The following is a 23,026-nucleotide window of genomic DNA, read 5'->3' on the forward strand; positions in this document are numbered from 1 at the left end:
ACTTTCCTCGGTGTGTGGGCAATAATCAGTTTATGGGGACATGCATGCAGACATTAGTGTCCACTGTTAAGCCACGGATATGATGCGTACAATTCAGGTGCTTGATTCCCAACTCTGAATTCTGCCTGTTGAACTAAAAGAGCCATCATTTTTATTACAGCTGCTCTTCTTTTGAAAGCCAATCAGCTGAGGCTTATGGCGCCAGCCGATAGAGGGTGACAGAATTAAAAACACTTGAGTAGCTGGTTAGAGCTACTGGCTCTGCAGTGCACAGACCACTGTCTGCCTGGGAGATCTTGGGAAAGTTCGCTCTTAAGCTCTCAGAACCTTATTCTCTAGTTCATAAAATGGGGATAGTAACAGCAAGGACCCCAGAGAAGTGTTATGAGGATAACATGAAAAAGTGCAGGTCAAGAGCTTCTCACGGTGCCCAGCCCAGGCAGTCCAAGCAGTGTTGGCTACGATTAATAGCCAGATTGGTGCTACTGCATTCTCCAGTATTCCTTTCCAATGATTACAAACAAGTGTGCACGGAGCCCTGGGAGGGATCTGCCTGCCGTACAGGGTGTAGGCCTCGGGGCTCCAAGGGGTCATTCTGGACTCAGAGAGGATGGGAGGGGAAGAGCACATTGTTTTTTTATGTCAAAAGTATAATTTGGGCATTTTAGGGTATTAGGTATTTTCACGAATTATTATCAAATACATTTGGAGGATGCAAACCGAAATTTGAAAAAAATCCATCCCATTTCTTGGGTCTTCCTTGCCAAGTGGCAACTCATCACTTCAACCTGGAGTCAGGGGTGGTGTCCCCCGGGCCAGAAGTGGGTCTGGTTGACTGGGTCTCTCAAAAGAGAAGTTGCTAGCCTGGTTATTACTCTTCCACATTTACACATGAGGAAGCTGAAGGCTCAGAGGAGCTCAGTGAGTCACACAGCCAGGAATGTCCGTATTTTAGGGACTGTGCACATATATGTTCTAGAGGGGAAAAAAATGCTATCAGATACGCAAATACTTTCCTGAAGTATTTATTGCTTTGCGTGCATGTGTGTGTGTGTGTGGGGGGGGAGGGCCGCCCGCTCGGGGTGACAGGTGACAGGCAAATCGTGCCCACAGCCCCTGCCCCTTCACCCACCTCTGGAGTGGCCGCCCGAGGCGCCTCATTGGATTCGCTGTCAGTGGTGCTGCTTTCGGTGTCTGAGTCTGACTCGGAGCTGCTCTCAGAGTCACTGGAGCTGCCAGATCCCCCGCTGGCTGGCACCACAGGTGGGGGCTGCAGTGTGGCCAAGAGTGGGCTGAAAGAAAAATGACATCATCCATTGCCTCATTTCGTCTCACATCGCAGGCCAAGAGCCCCCCGTGCAGCATCGGGGCCTGCGATCTGTCAGACAGAGGCAGAGTGGAGCACACCGTCCCATTCTATAGACGGGAAATTGAGGCTCAGGAGGCCCCGCGAGTGGCCGGAGGTGAAACGTTTCGTTAGAACCAGGCCTGTGTGTGGCCAAGTTCCTTGGGTTCCAGGACACCACCTTCCCTTTCAGGAAAGCCTAGCATCCCACATTCCACATGAACACTTTAAGCCAAGGGTGCTCGCCTTCTGGACACAGACCGCTGCACAGCCTTAGATTCTTAACTGTTCCATGCTTTTTTGGTTAAGCTAAGCTCTCATTTTCTATCGCCATCTTGTTCAGAAACCCAGAGGTTTGTCACGGGGCTGTGATCTCAGCTGTACACACGGTATAGTCCTCTCACCAAGGAGGGGTGAACTCAACCCCCATTTTAATCGGAGGAAACTGAGGTCCACAGGGAGAGAGGCTGTTGGAGAAGTGAGCTGGGGACTCCAAGGGCAGGGACTGTGAGAAGCACTTTCACTGCCGGGTGCCCAGCACCCAGCCCCGAGGGACCAGAGTCACATTTCTTGGCCTCGTGCACCCTGATTTTTGTAAACTCTTTGTAAAACTCTGACCGGGAGGTATGATCATAAGGGACCAAGCAAGTCTAATGATTGATTTCAAATTTGTAAAGTTGACCAAGCAAAGCATTTGAAAATTGACACCACTTGCCACTCTGCCTTTATTGATAATCAATAATCTTCCTTACTAATCGTTTGCTCCCCGTGCCCGTAACAAATCGTCCCCACTGCCTCTTGGCATGTCGGGCGATGTCCTCGCCCCCTGTCCTCGGGCTCACTGTGAGAAGTGGGGCTCCAGCCTCAGGGGGTGGGGAGGACTCTCATCTCCCCCCCCCATCTCAGCGGCCCAATCCCCTCTTTGGAGATAAGTTCAATGGTGGCGAGGCCGGGCTCACTGCTGCTCATGCTCCCAGCTCCTGGCCGGGCTCTCCCCTGCCCCGCCCCGGCTCATTCAGGAGAGTGCAGTCCTCGTCCCAGAGGGCACCTCGTCCTATGGTCCCACCTTCAATCTGGAGCGAGAGGGACCCCAAGGACCCTTCTGCCCAAGACTCCGGAGGCACAGAGCATTATTCCTTGCCTGCCCCCACCCCACCCCCTCAGCAGCGCCCGTTTCTCTGCCCGCTGAGTTGGAGCCACACTGCGCGGCTGCCTGGGAAGGAACAGGATCCCCTTTAAGCCAGCATGGGCCCCTTGTCAGTCCCTATCCAATGCAGAGAGCCTTTTCATTCCATGTGCCTTGCCTCCCTAAAGGCTGCCCTTTTAATCTCCCAGGTAGGTATTTTCTTTCATATAGCAAAGCTCATTTTAAAATGCTATCTGCTAAGTAAATGCTATCTGAAAGTACATTTCTCTGCCAAATACACCAAGAGATTAGAAGAAGCAGAGGAAATAGGGGACTGTATCCCCTGGGAAAGCGCACACACATGTGCGTGCGTGCGTGTGTGTGTTACGTCTCTGACAGTGGGGGCAGGGACCTACAACCCAGCGCTCTCCTTCCCTGCGTTCTTTTGCAGGTCTCTCCTTAATGGCAGTAAAGACTCCATATTTATGCAAAGTACCTCTAAATCTAATCAATTGTTTTTGTCTTTGGTTACTAAATAAAGACTGAGGGAACAGATTTAATGAGACCAATCCAGACATTATGCTAACTTGGCCTCAATTCCCCCCAAGTAACGTTTCAGGTCCAGCATGGAGCAGCCGCAGCCCTGAGCTGACTGGCTGCCGGACAGAGATAAAATCAAACTCGTGCTCACATTTATGATTTGCAAGTGAAAAGCGGTTTTCTAGTTTTCTTTCATATCTGTGCATTAATGTCTGGTTTTTCATAAGACTCCGCTTATCCTAATGTTACTAAACTCGAGTCTAGGTTTACTCTGGAATATTTCTGGAGAGAGTTTCTGTTTACTGGCTTATTGTTGAGCAACTGCTGTAAGAAACAAAACAATCCCAGGGATTATTCCCCTAAAACTGAATGCACTGAGGTGATACACATAAAGCACAGATGTTTTATTTCCCAGAATAAAGTTACTCATCAGCTACACCACAATAAAGCTTCACGGACTTAGCTGGTGTTCCTTATCCAAAGCCCTTTGGAGGGGAGAAGAATTCTGATGTTCAGATTTTTTAATTTTAACAATGTGAATATACCACATATATATAATACCACAAGTGGGATCTGGGGAAGGATCCCTTAATAAAACTCACTAATATTGCTACAGTAACATTCACAGTAAGAGGTCGGGTTCTGTCATGAAATGAGTTTGTCTCAAAGTTCCAGAAAATGACAGCTCTCAGGACTTTTTCAATTTCAGAATTGTGATTAAGGGATTGTGGATGTGGACCGAAACCACATATGAAAAATGGACTATATATGTACAAGTAAACATAGATAGATATGGATATGAAATAAAGACTCTTTCAAACCTCAGAGTGACCTTGACTGAGACCCAGTAAAATGAGACCTGAAATTATTTTCCCTAAGACTTCTTACGGCTAAGTCTCTTGCTGTGTTCTCAGGAAGGACCCCACGGCCAGTCAATATGGACAATCTCCCCTTAAGGGAGACTAGTGTAGAAAGAACAGGAAGAGGCTCACCAGCTTTTCATACCCACCCCGATGAACACGGATGCTTGGGGACGAGAGGGAAGGTGGACTTGAATTCAGAGAGGGTACTAAGAGGACTCCAACTGGGGGTGAAGAACTTGAGCATCTTAATGAGAAAGAATTGCTTTCTCTGGGCAGTTGCACAGTTGGAAACAGGGAGGGAATAACAGTTGTTTAAAATGGAAGCAAAATTGCTCTCTCCAGTACCTCCCTCTGCCTCTATCATCCATCTGCTTTTCCTGGGCTTGCTGGAGAATGTGGCTGCACCCAGCCTGCGGAGGAATGTAAGCCACATATTTGAGTCTGTCTGACTCTCACTTCCTCTGGGCCCACCTTGCACCCAGCAGTAAAAGCATCAGTATGGGAATGACTGGCCAAGGACCACATTCTTGCCTAGAATCCACAGTGGAACTTTCGAGTGGGCAAATCATCAGAGTATTTCACTTACAGGTCTTCACTGAGACCCATTAGCTGTTCACCTAGTTAAATCCCCCCTTCTGCTACATTTATTTTCATACACTGCCAATTTATTTTCCGGATATATATTAAAGTGGCTACGAGTAAAGCTAGCCCATGTGATACTTGGTTCTGCCTAGGAGATGAGGGAGTAATGTGCAACTTACACATTCTTCGTTCACCAAACTGTATTAGAATTATTTCCCATGCACCATTTCCTCTCATATTTTAATCAACTGCTTTTTAAAAGAATGCTAGTGGTTACAACAAAGATAATGTGTTATATTAAAAATCATTAACATTTGACATATTAAACCATCTACTCCATAGTCTGTAAATATTACAATTGTACTCTATGACTTCACCCCAATGTAATAAAACTCCTCAAAGGACCCACATTTGTAGGAACTTTGAAGTCAGTGGCTCAACCTTTTCAGAGATCCGATTCCGCTATTGTGTTCATCAGCGTGAGCTGTCTGCAGTGAGTAGTGAAAGCTCGTTTTAACCCCAACCCCAATTAGGAGGTCCTCATGGTCAGGGGCCAGACGGAAGGCAAAGGAGCCGGCTTAGCAAGTCAAAGACCCTAGCGGGGAAATCCAGGACTAGGAAGGGGATCCAAGAGCAGGCCAGTGGGAGAGAAGTTTGGGAGGCATTTACGATGCCTTGTCTGGGCAGGGTTAGCCCTGGTGGGGAAGGCTTCAGCATACCAGGGGAGAAAGGTGGGTTTTGAGTGGTAGTCCAGGCACCCTAATCTCTAGACATAACAGTCCCTCTATGCTTACATTGACCGGGCCTCTTCTGCAATAAAGGGGCTCAGTTTGTGATACTAGAAGATAAGAGTGTCGGAAAGCCGTATGAAGGAACTGGGACGACTTTGCCTGGAGAAGATTCTGGGGCAGGGAGGGAGGAGGTTCAGATGATGACGGTCTTCAAAAACCCAGAAGGTCTGTCCTATGTGAAAGGGGGTGGGCTTGTTCTGAGGGCTTTACCTCCCAAGGTAAAACTGGGACCAACGAGCTAGAGATCTAGTCGGGAAGATCTTACCTCAACATCAGGAAAGATTTAAAAATCTACAACTGGGGCCCCTGGGTGGCTTAGTTAGTTATGCACGTGTCTCTTGACTTTGGCTCAGGTCACAATCGAAAGATGGTGAAATCAAGCCCGTATCGAGCTCCGCCCTGGGCATGGAGCCTGCTTAAGATTCTCTCTCTCCCTCTCCCCCTGCCCCTCCCTCCTTCGCCCTCTCTCAAAAGAAGTCTACATCTGGCCCCAGAAGGAAGCCAAGGCTTTGTAGGCCAGTGAGCTCAATGCCTTTAGATGACCAGGTAGCCAGCAACAGAGAACATGGTAGACAGATTCCTACTGTGGGTCCCAAGTGGGGTTGGATGATCTTTAATGTATTTTCCACCTCAAAGATTTTGATCTTTATGTACAGTGTATAAAGGATTGTGAGGGGGACTTTTTAGGACCCTAGAGGGAGCATGTGGGGACATGTCTGTACAATCCAGTCTGCTCCTTAAGGCAGCTCTGCAATGACCTGCTCTTGGCAACACTTTATCAGTCACAGAGCTCTTGTGTGAGCCTCAGAGGATTAAGGCTGAATTTCTGTAGGGCTATTTTATAAATCAGACTTTTCACTAATTCAGATTAACAGCCTCCAGAGAGCCAAACATCTGCATCAGTGCTGATTCTAATCCTAATTTAACTGTAAATTCCTTTCTCAGGAGATAAACAGGGATGATGAATTGGCCACTCTGCTCAATCAAGCTGTGTGGGCATCAAAAAAGAAAGGCTCCAGAACGGATGACAACTTTGTGGTGGGACAAGTACGTGGGAAGGGTCCGACAAGCAAGCCCCGACGTATTGATCTTGGCAACATATTTAGCACATGACCAGGATGTGCCAAAGGCATGTAGCAGGAGATGTTTGATGGGGAGTCCTGTATTAAACCCTTGTCTTTAGTTGAGACTTGTATGAATTTCATCAACATGACCCTTTTCCAGTTTTATAGGGATCAAACGTGTGTCTACCAGATAATTTGAAATGCTTCCATATCTGAAGTCATCATTAAGTTGTAAGGGATGGCCCTGGGGCAAAGGAATCAACATTTATTGCTGATTTTACCTCTCTTCCTCAGTCTCCTCTCTGAACTCTGGGTTCCAGAATTGGAGTAAAGATCTGCCTCACCATGCTAGGCCACTGGAGGCAGATACTCTGAACCCTGGACCTATCCCAGCCAGGGGGTAGGAGGAATCCATTTTTAGTCTGAATCAGTAGTTCTGACATGTATCCTACCCACCCCCAGGAAATCCATTTAGCCCCCTTATCCAATAGAAAGTGCACGAAGGAGCATAATACATAAAGCAGATAAAGGCAGAGTTGTCCTTGTGGAAACAGGGATTGGGCAGAAAGGAGGGAGAGGGTGTTACCAGCAGCATGTCCTCCTCCCTGGGGTGGCCCCCAAACACAGTTTGGAAGTAAAATGCTTTGTATTATCACCAGCAACTCAGGATCAAGTGTCTTGTGTGTTAATGCACTAACCCTGTTGATGAGCAGATAAGCGAATCACCATCCAGTTGTAATTTGTGTTACACTGGAGATAATCTTTGTCCAACATGTGCACACTGGGTATCTGCCCCTTTGTCTGATCCTGATGTTTGAAATGGGATCTGCTCAACTTATTTGCAAGGAGTAATAAAGAGATGCACACCTATCCACTCACACTCGTTTTCATGGGCAAGTTACTGAACGTGACATTGTTTAAAGTCCTGACTGACTAAAGAGATCCGTGACTGGCAAAATAACGACTTCCCCAAGGATGTCCACATCCTAAGCCCTAGAACCTATGAATACGGTACCTCACGTGGCAAAAGGGATTTTGCCGATAGGAATATATTCAGGATTTGAGATGGGGGTTTGATCCTGGATAATCTGGGCGGCCCCAATGTAATCACAGGGTCTCTGGGAGCCAGAGCTCGGTGCCAGGAAGGCACTAGGAGGTTACCCCCGTAGCAGTGGTCCATGAACTTCCAGAGAAGCTGCAAGTCGATCATTTGGAACTTTCAGAAGAACTGGAGTTGACCGGCTTCTCACATGTCTGGATCACCAGCAGTTAGTGCCTTTTTGTCCTAACTTACCTGACACCTACTTCCTTTCTGAGGTGATACTGATGAGTGATTTTGGCAATGGCTTTTCACAATTACATCTGATTTGCAACCAGTCATGGTTTGGTTAGCCTTTTTTTCTTTTTAATGATTTATTTATTTTTTATTTCACAGAGAGAGAGAGACAGAGCGGGAAGGGCAGGGGCAAGGGAGAGGGAGAGAGAATCTTAAGCAGGCTCTACCCAGCATGGAGCCCAACACGGGGCTTGATCTCACGACCCTGAGCTCTTGACCTGACCGAAACTAAGAGTCAGACACTTAATGACTGAGCTACCTGGGTGTCCCTTGGTTAGCCTTTTGGGGACTGACCAGCCCCAGGCCCTTGTCTTCTTTTCCTGCCTGTGGCCTGTCTCCATTTTCAGTCTATTTCACACATCTAAATGGCTATGTTTCCTCTTCTGTATTTTTTTTTTAATTTTAAAGATCTAATTGGCTAATAAGATTCATGAACCAGGCAGAAACCCATCTAGTCAACAGAGGAGAGCTCCCTCCCCTACTAGTTTTAAAGAGGTAGTTTTAATCTAGTGGGAAGAAGATGGGATTGGAAGTCAGATGATCTCTTGAGTGTCACCTTGGATACTTAAGCACTTAACATAGGGTTTCTGATTCCTCATCTGTAAAATGGGTCTATTATATCACATAGGCTATGAGAGGACCGAGTGAGTGCATTTAGGTGAGACTTCTCAAATGTTAGTGTACACACGGCTCAGCGGGAGACTCATTAACACACAGTCTCAGATTTGCTAGGCCTGGATGGAGCCCGAGTCCTGCGTTTCCAACGCACTGCCAGGTGACGCTGATATTCCTGGTCAGTGGGCCACGTGGAGAGGAGCGAGGCTAAAACCTACATGGGCTATTCAGACATAAGCTGCTGGGGCAAAACATAAGTTGGTGAATTTGAAACTGAGGGCAAAAACACACTTCTGAGATCAACTGTGGGTTTTATGTTTCCATAATTATTCTGTCTTCCTTTAGCAACAGACAAATTGGACCACCCTATGCCATTTTAAATCTAATTGGGCAATTGTGGCTGAAGAGGTTGCATCAGATTCCTTCTGAGAAGCTTACTACGTTCCCGAGGCTACCTGCCTGTGGCTCACTGAGAGGCTCAAAGGCAGCTTTGAGCAGTGGGACACTCTTACTACTTCCAGAATACTGAGACTTAGTACCAAACAATGTCAAGGTGAAAAATAGTTTTAAGGATACTGGGGGACAAAGTTCAACGTGCAGTTTCAAAGAAATGAAAAAACCAAACCCAAACCAAGGCACCTGGCTTTTGTCTAGCACCGTCTACGGGAGACAGCACCATGGGCCAGTGATGTCGTGAGAGCATCACGCTTTGCATTTGGGAGAATACAGTGGCATTTAAAGTCTTCTGGAAATAATTAAAAGCCACACAGGCTTTTCTGCTACCGGTCAGAGCTGCTTCCATCAAACAGCTAAACATGTGGCAAAAAATCATAGCCAGCCAAGTATTTTTTGTCCCTTTTGCCTTTAAAGTGCATTGACAAAAATGGGAGCAAGGGAGAGAATGAAGGCAGGTAAGTGGCTGTGAACGCCGACTCCCGTGAGCCCTGCTCTCCACCAGAGCAGAGAATGAATGATTCACATTCATAAGGAATGCAGAGAGGGCCGGATGCCAGGAATCTCTAACAAGGTCTAAGCCTTCCAACAAAGAGCTCCATCAGTCACAAATCTGACGTGGAGGAGGGTATGTACTTTGACCGGGTGCCTTAAACCCGGAAGCCACTTCCATGCAGGACTCTCTTCACTGTACGCACAGAACTGGTCTGGAGATGGGCACGAGAGCCTGGGCAGTAGATGGGCTGAAGGTGCTAGGAGAATACAAAGAGGCTGGAGATAGGCTCAGAGCGGCTCAGCACAGGCCTCTGCCTTTTTCCTTGCTTGATGGCTTCTTCCTGCTGCCCATCGTGCTTAGAGCTGCCTCTTGATTTGGAAGTGGGCATCCCTCTTCCAATCTCTCCCTAGACTACATTTCTTCTTTGATGTCTCTCAGTGCCAATCTCCTTCTCAGTATTGTCTGCTCCCCTTCATGTCTGATTTGTTACCTGATGTATCACAGACACTTGATTTAGAAGGTAAGCTTCTATGGCCAGAGGCTTTAACAACCACACACACACACACACACACACACACACACTCACTCACTCACTCTGTAAATGCTTCGTGAACCTAAGACACCCTAGAATAATGCCCTAAATAAGTCTTCTCTATAGATCTCAGGGAAGATGCTATGCCTATAGCATCCTGTCATCATTGGAACAATAAGACCAAAATATTTTTTAACTGCAGAGCACTTGATAATGTTCTAGCATTTTCACTCCCATGACCTCAGTTGGTTGCCCTAAGAACAGTGAGTGGGGGCTGGATACAGCAGGTATCCTCACCACCTTGGCCACGAAGCTCCAGAGCCTCTAAGCCAGAGTCGTGCGCTTGGGGTCTGAGGGGCGGTTTCACCAGGCTACTGTGACTATTTTGGCAACGCCAAGTCGGCTCGAGGAAATGAAAGCAATCGGGGATCCACTACAAAACTCACCCTCATCATCATACCGAAAGGCAGCGGGGACACAGAATTAATTCCAAATGGCTGAATGAGATAGTCTGCAAGAAGGTGATGCTGAAAACACTGAAGGCCATCAGTGCTCTATGCTAGCAAAACCGTGCTGCATTTGACTCAAATGACAAATCTCACGGAGTCCGGAGGAGGAGATTTACAGCTCACGGCGGATAACTCTTCCACATACATGAATAGTTTGTGAGGATTAACTAGGGGAAATTTAAATGCCCTTTATGTTTCACATCATTGTGTCTTTTCAAAAATTGTATTTGTTTTTAAATAGATGATTAACATGTTACTGAATTCAAAAGTTACTGAAAGGGACACAGGGAAAAGTAGATCTTCGGACCCTCTACTGTCCCCATCACCTTGTTTTCCAACGTTTTCCATGGTTAATGTTTCTTATGATTCTTCCAATAATATCCTCATAGATTTATGAGTACTGATATGTGTGCTTTTAAAATAAAGGTTTTTTTAAATTATAAAAGTAATACCTTAAAAAAAAAACCTTCCTGTATGTGGGATGGCAGGGAGATCGATGAATGGCATTCAATGTCACATCCATAATTTCTAAAATAAAACTCAATTTCCTTATTAAATGTGTCTTCATAATAGGGCCTGAAATATATTACAAACATCAGCAGTAAAAGCCCTGCTCGGTGGGATGAGGCTGCAGGTTCCAAACCAGAAAGCAGTCGCTGAACTTCCTCCATCACAGACACTTCTTAAAGATGTGGTCAACGCATGCTGGTTCTGCTTCCTCACCACTAAAAACTTCTATAAGCCCAGTAATCAGGCTTTGTAACTCTTTGATCTACAGAGACTGCTTTCAGTTGAGACCACCAACCCCTGTCCTGCCCACTTCCCATTGCAAATCAGGTGTCCTTCCCTTCCTCTCCTTGACCTCGCTCCCTGTTGGACTAAAAGCTTTGACTTCTTTTGTACTTGGTCCCAGTGACCATGTACAACATGAGATCTCTTGGTTTCGGAATTCACAATGACTCCCTCACGGGCAGATGTGCTCTTCTCTACGGGATTTGCCGAGATCTTTCTCCGTCACCACCCTACCTTAGTGCCAGTTTGGATTTCCCCTCTCTTTCCAGCACATCTGCGACTTTTGTCTCCTCCCTCTTCCCGAACTGCCCCCACACCTTTGCTTAGCCTGTTTATTCTGTCTAGAATGACACTTTCCTCCCCCATCTCTTCTGCTTGTTTAAATCTTTATCTTTTAAGCTCAAATTCAAATAACATAAGGTCTTTTCCAATGACTTTAATTCTCATTGATACCTCCCTGTTCTGATTTCTTTGCACTAACTGCATCACCGTTTATTACTTAATTATTCTCAAAGTATTTCACTGGGCTAACCTCCTGCCTATGCAACATAATTGTCCATTTCGTGAGGGCAGGTGCCAGACTTTACAGTCATTTTGTATATCCTAAGGTGCCGAGCATAATAACTTGTATGTGATTTTCTTGTTATGAAAAAATATTCCAAATGGCCTCATAAGGAGTAGAAAATCCGCACAGACAAGGTCACCTGGTAAAGAACAATACTTAACTACAAAATGTCTATGTATCGCTGACTCTCAACAGAAGTCAAAACGTAGGCAGGCCTGGGCAACACCAAAACTTCCTGAACTGTAAGTTAATTTGATGAAAACAATTAAGCAAATAGGTTGCCTGGTGATGGATTTATAATCTTTCAACTGGTTGGATGGATGCTAGCCCATGACAGCGCCTGCCTCTTTCTTCAGCTTCAGTTCCATGGCAAAAACGCAACTTCTCGGGATGGCCATTTTTAATATAATCGGCATTTAGAGCAACAGCCGTCAATGGGTTGCAGAGTGCACATACATGCATGAACATGAGAAATAAATGGTGTGGCTCTTACTGAAAATGTGTGCTACACATACACACAGACCTTCCTATTTTTAATTAAAATGATGCTTCCATTATTCCGATTTGTGTGAAATGTGAGCTACTCTTGTCATATCATTTTGATACATTAACCAGCCCAGTCTACATTGTGCTTGATATTAACTCCCTTTCTACTTGATGGTTTTTCTAGTGGCATAATTAATTTCCTCATGGAAGAAAAAATATTCAATCAATTTGGGATTAAATATGAGGTTGAAGGACATTCACAAAAGATAGAACTAAATCTCCTAGCCCACATGCCTTGCTAATTATGACACACTCACATTAAGAACAAGAAGGTGTTCCCTTCCCATGATAAATGGGCCTGAAAATCCTCCCTAGCGTTTACTATAAATCACAAAGACCATTAATAAACAGGCAGGGGAAAAAAAAATGACAGTTTCCACAAGAATTCACTCCCATTCTTTGCCTAAGACTCTCAATGTCATATTTAAAGATGACATCAGAAATCTTCTATACAGAAGCCCTCTAAGTCAAAAAGCCCAGCTATTCTACAAAGAGTTTCCTATGCCTGTTACTCTGAATGACAGCAAAGGAAACACTGGATCTTCTTAATCCTATAATGCTATCTGCCCCCAAATCTTGCCTACCAGCTAACAGCCTCCCTTCTCATCAATGCTCAATTAAGGGAGGTCAAGTGCAAATGAGAGGAGAGGGGGCCACACCTGCCTCATCTTGCACCCAACGTGCTTTAGACAAAAGTCTGGTCAAGCCACCAGGAATAAGAGAGCTGAACACAGGGAGCCTTCATCAACACTGACCCCTGTATATGGAATGGCAGGGCTTACATTTGAATCTAGATCAATAGCAACAAGAATGGCCATCCCGTGTCACAAATGAACACAGAGCCACTTAAAAGCTGACCTAGAAAGAAATGGAAACAAACTTAGGCATTTCTCCAAGAACTGGCAGGATCTGTGATAATGACAAACAGGCTGGTAGTAATAAGGTCAGGGTGTTCGGTTTTGTCATTAAGAGGGATCTGTCATGTGGAGAAATGTGTCATGCAGAGAATTGGGGAAATTCAGCAGTTCCAAAGAAGGCAGAATTTAGAATAAAAAGGACTTTAAAAACAGACAATTAAAAATGCCTTGTGAGGCTAAGCAAATAACATTTGTGGTCAGCAGAAAAACCTGGGAACGTGCCTGTCCTGAGAGTTATGTCCATAGCAAGTCACAAGCATACAGGGCCCCCCCTCCCCGGCTGAGCCCAAACAAAGGTCCATCTTACGGAGTTACAGTGAAGACAAAGCATTCACAACTTAGGGGCGTTAAACACGCAGAACAAGAAAGATATGCTCACTAGCAAAGCACATGAGACAAGTACTTTCAGTGAGATGTGACTATGTTTTTTAGCCTGATGGTGTCAACGGCATCTCCAATTCCATTGCAGTTTCCAGGAGTCTACACTGCTCCAGCTTCATCACAACAAGATCTGGGTACATGACTCTGTCAACTGGAAATGTGGGCAAAAAACAAAACAAAACAAAACAAATAATGTTGGAAGAAATATTTTCCAGAAAGGTTATAGTTAAAATGTTCCCTTTGACGGTAATTATGTTTCAATAGATTATTTCAGACAGCTATGCCCCAATTCAAGGTGTTTGAATGAGAGAGAATGTGTGTGTGGAGGTGTGTGAGCGTGTGCACGTGCCTCGTGAGTGACAGTATATGTGTGTATACATCTATTGGCTAAAGTCCAAGATGGCTAATACCGAGGGAAGTAAAATAGTTTCGGCATCAGTTAAGACGGCTGGCTGAGAAGTAAAGCAATATTGGGAGCAGTATCATCCTTCAAGTGAGGTACATAATATTAGTTTTAAAAATAATGTCGCTATTAGCTGGCTAAGGACAGAAATGTTGACTTATGTAGTACACACTGGGCATTCGACATTTAACAGAGAAGATACATTGTTGGCATTAACCCCTATTTGGGTTCAAGTCACGTTTTAAGAGGAGACACAAATGTACACTCACATGTACGAGGACCAACTATTACTCAAGTCTCATCATATGTTAGTTCTACAAATAATATATAAAGGCAAAAAAAGTCCAAAAGAACTGAAATGGTGGTTATTTTTCTATCTGTTGGACAAGACTCATTAAGTAGCCAAGGGAAATGTGAACTCTTTCGGTTAGCCATGAAACTCGTGAACACTGACAGGCTTCCAATACATGGTAACAACTTCAGTGTTTGCCAACAGATGAATGGATAAAGAAAATGCAGTCTACGTATTTACAATGGAGTATTATTCAGCCTTAAGAAAGAAGGAAATCCTGCTATTTGAGACAACATGGATGAACTTGGAGGACATTATGCTAAGTGAAATAAGCCAGGCACAACGAAAAATACTGCATGGGCTCACTTACATGTGGAATCTAAAAAAAAAAAGAAAAGAAAAGAGAAAGTCCAACTCAGTAGCAGAGAGAAAAATGGTGGTTACCAGGGGCTGGGTGGTTGGGAGGAAAAGAGATATGTTGGTCAAAGGGTACAAATTTTCAGTTGTAAGATAAATAAGTTGTGGGGATCTAACGTACAGCCTGGTGACCAGAGTTCATAATAATGTAGTATATACTTGAAATTTGCTAAGAGAGTAGGTATCAAGTGTTTTCACCACAGAGAAGGTGATCTTGTGAGGTATTGGATGTGTCAATTCGCTTGATTGTGGTAATCATTCTGCAATGTATATGCCTATAAAAATGACACAGTGTACATCTGAAATCTATACAATTTTTATTTGTCAGTCCTACCTCAGTAGAGCTGGAAAAAACTGATAGGCTTCCAGTTGGTGGCTGGACAATGATAAATTCCTGGTGTTGGAGCTATGGCGTATTACAGAATTAACCCACTTTTCTAGTAGCATAAATGACCTAGTAGTACAGATCTAGTACCGATGATCTCTTTGATATTTTCAGTAATTTTTTTTATCTTGTCAAGAAAAATAATAAAACACAGAATTACTTTTCTTTCCTTTTTCCTCTTCCCCTGCCTCATTCTGGTATCTTGTAAAAGTCTCATTATTCAACATAATATTGTCCATTTTTAATGGTCTTTTCTTTCTGAATTATATTTTTAAATGACTTGAGAAAGACTATTTTTAGAAATGTTTCCAGTATATGTCTTTTTGAATTATTTGAGTCATTAGAAGGGGAGAATTTTTTTCCCCAACCCCCCCCCCACATATCTCATATGCCTCTAATCTATGAAAAATAACAAGTCAAATATTTAAAAGTTTTTAATAGTTACATTTCAAACAGTTCTTAGTTAACTCCATTTCAGAATGAACAGGGAAAAAGAACTCAACTTCCTATAATCTGCATGTTATTAACGTTGCCACAGAAGGGTAAGAAAGGGCACAGCCTCAACTGGAACATACAGAGATTTTAATCAAAGCTTCCCTTGCTGTGCTCTTTCTTTAGAGACCGCATCTTCGGGAGCCCATCCTGTGTTAATTGTGTTTCCAAATTGTACACGGATCTGCAAGAGGAGACCAAAGCAACTTTTGCTCTGCGATTTTACTTTCCTTTAATACGATGGCTTATACGCTGTGGTTTATTCATTTATTGGTCTGATGGTTTTTATGAGTTGTGATTCAACAGAGGTTCTAGTATCGTGTTTTATAAAGGTATGGAGAATGTAATGTAAGTCTGATACAATTATGGTGATGTGCCACGCAAGACAATACTGTAAATATGGGGAGAGTCTGAAAAGCTGCTTAGCAAAATGATCTTAACATACAAGGCAGTGTGAAAATGTAAGAGGAATCTATAATGACGATGAAGATTAGCCATTTGCTCTCTAACCTTATTTACAGAAGCAATCAGAGGTATTCAGGTCGAGTTAATGACCCTGTCTCCAATTAATTCAATTGTCTACAAACAACACTGGTGCACTGGCTGTCTCAAAGTCTGCCACGTAGTCTCCGAGGGCATACATAAGACTCCATTAAAAGTGACAATAATAATGCATTTATTACTGAAACACTATTGTATTATAAATAAATTCCTCATGTTAAATTATGCTCCACGCTTTAACAGAAATTCAATTACTGAAATAATAAAAAGATGGTGTATTTGCCAAGCGCTTGGACTATAATTTGGCTGCTTAGTTACCAGCGGTTGGCTGTTTTGCAATTTTTCCTTCACAGACTATTTCTTTTGAATAAATGCCAGACTTTTTCATACAAATTTTATGAACAAGTTGCAAAATGAAATTTTGAGCTTTTGAATCCAATTATGAAAGACGTAACTAAATCTATTATTGAAAAAAAATTCTAGTAAGCCCTTTCTGCCGTTGTTCAGAACTGTCTGGTAATTGAGGTAAGCACAGGTGCTGCTCATTATGGACCATTGTGCACCATCTGAATTCTGGGAACTGTGGAATTCAGATGGTTTAAACTCTGTTTGTGTGAATAACAAACAGGCCTGATTCTGCGCTTGTTTGTACAAGCTTGTACACAGCTCATTTGGGACTTCGAAGACACCTGCTTACCCTTTTGAAGCCAAAACAGTATCATTTATGTTCTGGCTATCCTTTCGATGACAATTTTGCAAAAGCAACAGATTTTGTGCTCTCCTTTCATTCCCACCATCTCCTCCACCGTGTAGTAACTTCAACACATCCTTGTCTTCAGTGATAGGAAAATTGGTTGAGTCAAGCTATGGCAATTATCCAATGATCCAAAGAAAAGAAGAACGAGCTCTTCCCGTGGAAAGATATCTCTGATGAACCAACTGGTGAAGGTGGATTGGGGACATGGTTTATTTGCGTTTAGGACTAGATTTTTCCCCTTCGTCCCCTTTCTTTTGCTCTGGGCTCTCACATTTGTCTTTCTAATGTCTAGTCTCACTGTCTTTATTTTGTTCCCTAGCTTTATCGAGATATAATTGACATATCACATTGTGTGAGTTTAAGATGTACCACGTGATGATTCGATACACTTGTATATCGTGAAATGATTACCACAATAGGGCTAGTTAACCCCTCTGTCACCTTGTGTAATTACAATCTGTGTGTGTGCGTGTGTGTGCGCTTGCATGCACATGCGTGGGTGTAGTGAGAACATGTAGGATCTGCTTTCAGTCTCATTGCCTTCAGATGGGTCAACTGAAAGCAGAGAATCTTATGATCACAGAGACTTGTTTCCTGCTTTCAGAATGCAAAGGAAAAGCTACTCTTCACTGTGGTCTCCTCTCCTGTCCCACAGGGCCACAGGCCAGTGGCAGCCATGAATTCTGCTGGCTTGTCTGAGGAGGCTAGAGCCTGCACTGCAGGCCTGAGCTTCTGAATAATGTCACACGCCAACCTGAATATTCTAGCCCTGCAGTAGTTTCTCGGTGCTATGATGAACTTTAATTATTCAATGACTTTGCATTTTCTCTTGTTTTACTGAGGTCTTACCTGCTATAAAGATAACACCCAGAAAATAGTAATGAAGCAGGAGTTCCGTTGCAGAGCAGAAAACAAATATAGATTACTCCAACTCTGGGTCCCCCCAACTGCAGCCCCCCTGACCCCACCACGATGATTACCCATAAAAGGTGACATTCTAAATCCTGTGTTTGTGAATCTTTATGGTGAGAGTTTGCTTTCCTATGAATGCAGGAAATGGTTGAAGATGTAGGGAACGAAAAATAAAGAGAAGAAATTATGGATGCAAGATTTTAAGTTTGCTGGTGCAGCCACTGTGGAAAACCGTATGGAGGTTCCTCAAAAAGTTAAAAACAGAACAACCTTACAGTCCAGCAATCACACTACTTGGTATGTACCCAGAGAATACAAGAACACTAATTCATAGGGATACATGCGCCCTACGTTTATAGCAGCATTACTTACAACAACCAAGATATGGAAGCAGCCCAAGTGTCCATAGATTGATGAATGGATCAAGATGATGTGGCATATATACACACTGGAATATTACTCAGCCATAAAAAGGAATGAAATCTTACCGTTTGCAACAACATGGATGGAGTAGAGAGTATAATGGTAAGCGAAATAAGTCAGAGAAAGACAAACACCACATGATGTCACTCATGTGGAATTTAAGAAGCAAAACAAATGAGCAAAGAGAAAAAAAGAGACTAACCAAGAAACAGACTCTTTCTGTTTTGAATATTTATAGCATTTTATTCATAATGGCCTCAAACTGGAAATCACCCAAATCTCCTCCAACAAGATAAATGGTGATACATCCCAAATGGAATACTACTCAGCAGAAAACAAGGAACAAACTACTGACACATACAACATGGATGAAAGAAACCAGACTCAAAAGGATACATACCGTACGAGTCCATTTATATGACACTCTGACAGATAAAACTCCTGTGATGGAGAGTAGATCGATGGTTTCCAGAGGCTGGGATGTGTAGAGGAGTCTACTACTAAGGGGTTAACTATAAGGGATTTTTGGGGGTGATGAACTGAAGAAACAGACTCTTAACTCTAGAGAATAAACTGATGGTTACCAGATGGGAGGGGGTGGGGGATGGGTGAGACAGGCGATGGGGATTAAGAAGTGCACTTATTGTGATGAGCACCGGGTGATGCATGGAATTGTTGAATCACTATATTGTACACCTGAAACTAATATAACATGGTGTGTTAATAATAATACTGGAATTAAAATTAAAAAATAAGAAATAAGAATAAGTAAATTTTAAAAAGCTTTTAGGCTTGAAGAGTCTACTCCAAAATATCCGAATTCCCGCCACAGTGTTTCTAGAATCTGGAATATAATCCTTCCAATTTAGCAAGCACTTTCGCTCCAAGCAAGGTTCTAGAGAAGTCTAATGGTGAAGCAGAAGAGTCAACCCACGCCCATTTGCAAAGGCACAATGGAATATTACCCAGCTCACTGCTAACTTGACGCTTTGTCACACTCCTATTTACCTTGTCCATCAGGCAAAGTTACAGTCATGACAATGCTTAATAAAGCCAATCAAAGTAGCGATCAGCCAAAGAAAGTCCCTGCCTGTCAGACATTAATATGACTAATGTGGTTTGACAGTGCTCCACAGAAGGCGCAGTGGAATCTTACCTTTCCTCTTACCATTATCACAGGAAGTGCAACGTAAAGCTCTGCAGGAATATAAATAATTTGGAAACCCTCATAGACAATATTCTACTGTGTGTCTCATTTGCACTTAAAAAAAGCTGCCCTACAGACCTTATGTACTTTTAAGATTTATCTGAAAGATACATGAAGAAGACTTCCAGCCAAAAAAAAAATGTACATATTTAATGGAATTAGATCTCTAGGCAAGAAAATGTCAAAAGAAAAGGCGAAATATTAAAGCGAATGCAAGGTGCTCCTTTCCACAGCTTTCCCTCTTTGATAAATATCTTCTGGGATGTCATTTACTAGAAAGTCATGATTTTACAAAACGAAAAAAAAAAAAAAAACCTGGAGTATAAAATATACTCTCTTTATTGCTGAAGTCAGTTGCTATTTTCTCATTTCTCTCTGAAATCTGCTTTTGTCAGCCAGAGGCCTTGATATTTGCCTTTGTATCTGCCTTTTTATCATTCTTATTGAAAACATGGCAATTATTGTGAAATAGTCAAACTGCAGGCAAGCTTCATGATTATGTGGCGGTCGCAGAGCTGGGGCTCTGTGCTTGCGCAAAGTTCTCATCTCCTTTCCCGCCTCTAGGGGGAGGTGAGTTCACCTGACACTAAAGATCACATGGTTGGGGGAGTTGTGTCTTCACCCGAAACTGAAGATCACAGAGTTGGAAGAGGGGGGCGGAGAGAGTTGCAGAAGGTCTGGGATGAGGTGATACGGACTTACCTTGTCCCCGAGAGCAAAGAGCACCAATAGCATTACCTCTGAAAATGAGCTACTGAGGTACGGGAGGATGGTAGGAATATGAAATTTGAGCTTGGAAGTACATGAGAATGAACAGATTCCCTATATATACATGGAATATATATATAGTTTCTAATGACAGAAAATTTTAGCTTATTGTTAGCCTATCAACAATCTGCAGCTTATAGTAATTTTTTTTAAATTTATTTATTTGACAGAGAGAGACACAGCGGGAGAGGGAACATAAGCAGGAGGAGTGGGAGAGGGAGAAGCAGGCTCCCCGTGGAGCAGGGAGCCCGATGCAGGGCTCGATTCCAGGACCCTGGGATCATGACCTGAGCCGAAGGCAGACGCCTAACGACTGAGCCACCCAGGCACCCCAACAATCTGCAGCTTATAAAGAGGAAGTCTCATATAAATCTAATTTCAAAATCAGTTCCTCTCTCCTCTGACTTTGATGCCTGAGTATAAGACCTACAAAAGTTATTAGGAGGTGGAGCATATACATCTTCTTTTGTTCAACATTCTTCTACCCAAATCTTTTTTTATCACCATTAATATTCACATTGCATGTAGTCATGGTAATACTAATAATATTTAATGTTATTGAGTTCTTTTTTAAAAAGAAAATTTTATTTATTTATTTATTTGAGAGAGAGAGAGGGAGTATGAGTGGGGGGAGGGGCAGAGAGAGAATCTCAAGCAGACTCCATGCTGAGCGTGGAGCCCAAAGCAGGGCTCGATCTCACGATACTGAGATCATGACCTGAGCAGAAACCAACAGTCTAACACTCAACCGACTGCACCACCCAGGCGCCCGTAATGTTATTGAGCTCTTAATATGTGACTTGTCTGAGGCCTAACAGCCAGTGAATGGCTAGGAAGCAACAATACCGCCTTTTGGTTGTTTTTCTATTTGTTTTGCCGGAACACATTTTGAAAAGTTCTGCTCTATTTCTGCCAATCGTTCATCCATATGTGTATTTTCAGAAAGATCCATTGGAGAACAAGTACCAAAATCTTTAAACATATGCTTTCACAAAGTTATTTGCAGCCTTCTGTAATGACAGTTGAAAATGCATACTGCTTACGAATTATTCTTCAGTTAATATCAATGGTGATGATGACGATGACTATTAGGCTCCTACAGTGTGCCAGGTCCTCTGCCAGGAAAACCCACTGGATACTATTTGACAGGTGAGAAAACGGAGGTTTAGGCAGTGAAGCAACTTGCTTAAGGATCTCGTTCCAAAGGCTGTGGTCTCTTGCTACTATGCTATCCTGCAGGGGTTGGGGATTAATCCCCATACTTAATTTAAATAAAATATCCATCACCGTCAGTTAGGCTTCTGGTTTAGTAAATAACGCCGTTCTAATGGCCTTCCTCTATTAACGCTTTCATAATGACAGAGCAGAATCAGAGTATCAGAGAATCGTGTAGCTATAGATGACGCTGGGGATTTATGAATCCATCTCTCTCACTGAGGCCAATCAGCAGTATGTTCAGTGAGTGAAAGGTCATGTGAGTGAGTCAATCAACCTCCTAACCCCTCCTCCCTTGATAAGATCAGCTGTGGCCAATTTGCTTTGGTGCTGAACAGGAGCTGATGAGTACAGACATCCCAGAGAAGGAGAACATTTTATTTAAAACAATCAGCTATTTTATTCTAAGAGCTTGTTAGTGAGGGGCCACAAACCAGGCATTTGACAGACTCAATGGTGTAAAAACCTAACAGTGACAACACGGTGTGTGTGCTTAAAGCAGAGAGTCTCAGGGTCATAGGTCTCAGGGGGTGATCACTTATCTGGATTTCTTAATAAGCTTCATAGGTGATTCTGAGGAACGTCCAAACTCAGAGCTGCTGGCTTAAGAGAAACATTCTTATGTATTTTGCACATTTCCCCTTCAATATTAGTATTAGAAAGACAGCAAGTGACTAACATTCTCCTGGTCCACTTGTTGGAAAAGATTATTCCAATATTTCCATATGATCTCATTGTTATCAGGTTGTTGATAATAATTATAATGAATTAGGCAGTTAATAGCAACAGCATTCTTTTTCAAGTGCTCAGGTTAAAAATCTTGGAATCATTCTTGACTTCCGTATTTTTTTTCCTATCTGCATTCAGTGAACCCATCAGCAAATGTTATCTGCATTCCCTTCAAAATATGTCTCTAATCCATCCACCAGTCACCACCCTCACCACCATAGTCCAAGCCATCACCATTCTCACCTGCCCCCCACAGTCATTTCTCCCCAGTAACCGCAGTGTGACCCTATTATGACAGAAATCAGATCAGGTTTCTCCTTTGCTCAGAATCTCCCAGTGGCTCCCAACTCAGAGTCATAGCCCAAGTCTTTCCAGTGGCCCACCATCTCTTGTACAATGATTCCAAGTGAACACACAGACCTCCTCTGCTAACATTCTTACCCTTACTTACTCTGCTGCAACTGAACTATCTTCTTTACTGTTTCTAGGCACACCAGGCACATAGGTACATGCCTGCCCCGGGGCCGTTGCATGTGCTATTCTTCTTCCTGGAATGCTCTTCCCCTAAGCTTCTGCAGGGCTCATGGCTTCATTTCCTTTAGGTCTTTGCCCAGATGCCAGTTCTCAGCGAGGCCTTCCCTGACCACCCATTGCGACTCCACCCCATCCCTCTCTAGCACTCTTCCCTGATTTCTCTCCATAGCACATATCATCTTGAAACATATTTTGTCATTATATCCTTACGTCATTTACTGTGTAGCTCCACCCAGTAGAATATAAATTCCATGAGGGCAGAGCTTTGGACTGTTTTGTTTCGTGCTGTGTCTCTAGTTCCTAAACAGTGCCTGGCATTTGGTAGGTATCGTTTAAATATTTGATGCATGAATGAATGCAAATAAATGTAAAAGTGTGTGTTTTGTGAATTAGGTAAGATTGGTGGCTTCGATGACTGACAAAGTAAACCACTAATAAGAGATAATAGGAGTAAGAGTGCCTGTTTATTGAGCAACTACTTTGTGCCAGGGACTGAGTACTTGACATAAATTACCTCAATCCTCACAGTACTTCTCCG

At 43.2% G+C, this 23,026-nt stretch overlaps 1 protein-coding gene across 5 annotated transcripts in view; it reads right to left on the reverse strand.

Annotated features, from left to right (window-relative positions):
- The window catches only part of AFF2 (ALF transcription elongation factor 2), a 443,996-nt gene that overhangs the window by 39,367 nt on the left and 381,603 nt on the right, over positions 1 to 23,026 (reverse strand). For all 5 annotated transcript variants that reach the window (XM_081808150.1, XM_081808148.1, XM_081808149.1 and 2 more), the window contains one exon: positions 1,133 to 1,292. In XM_081808150.1, coding sequence (XP_081664276.1) covers positions 1,133 to 1,292 — 160 coding nt within the window. The remainder of the gene's footprint in view (positions 1 to 1,132; positions 1,293 to 23,026) is intronic.

The sequence above is a fragment of the Leptonychotes weddellii genome, chromosome X (genome assembly GCF_054177405.1).
Source record: "Leptonychotes weddellii isolate Sample4059 chromosome X, ASM5417740v2, whole genome shotgun sequence".
In the NCBI taxonomy this organism is placed as follows: domain Eukaryota; kingdom Metazoa; phylum Chordata; class Mammalia; order Carnivora; family Phocidae; genus Leptonychotes; species Leptonychotes weddellii.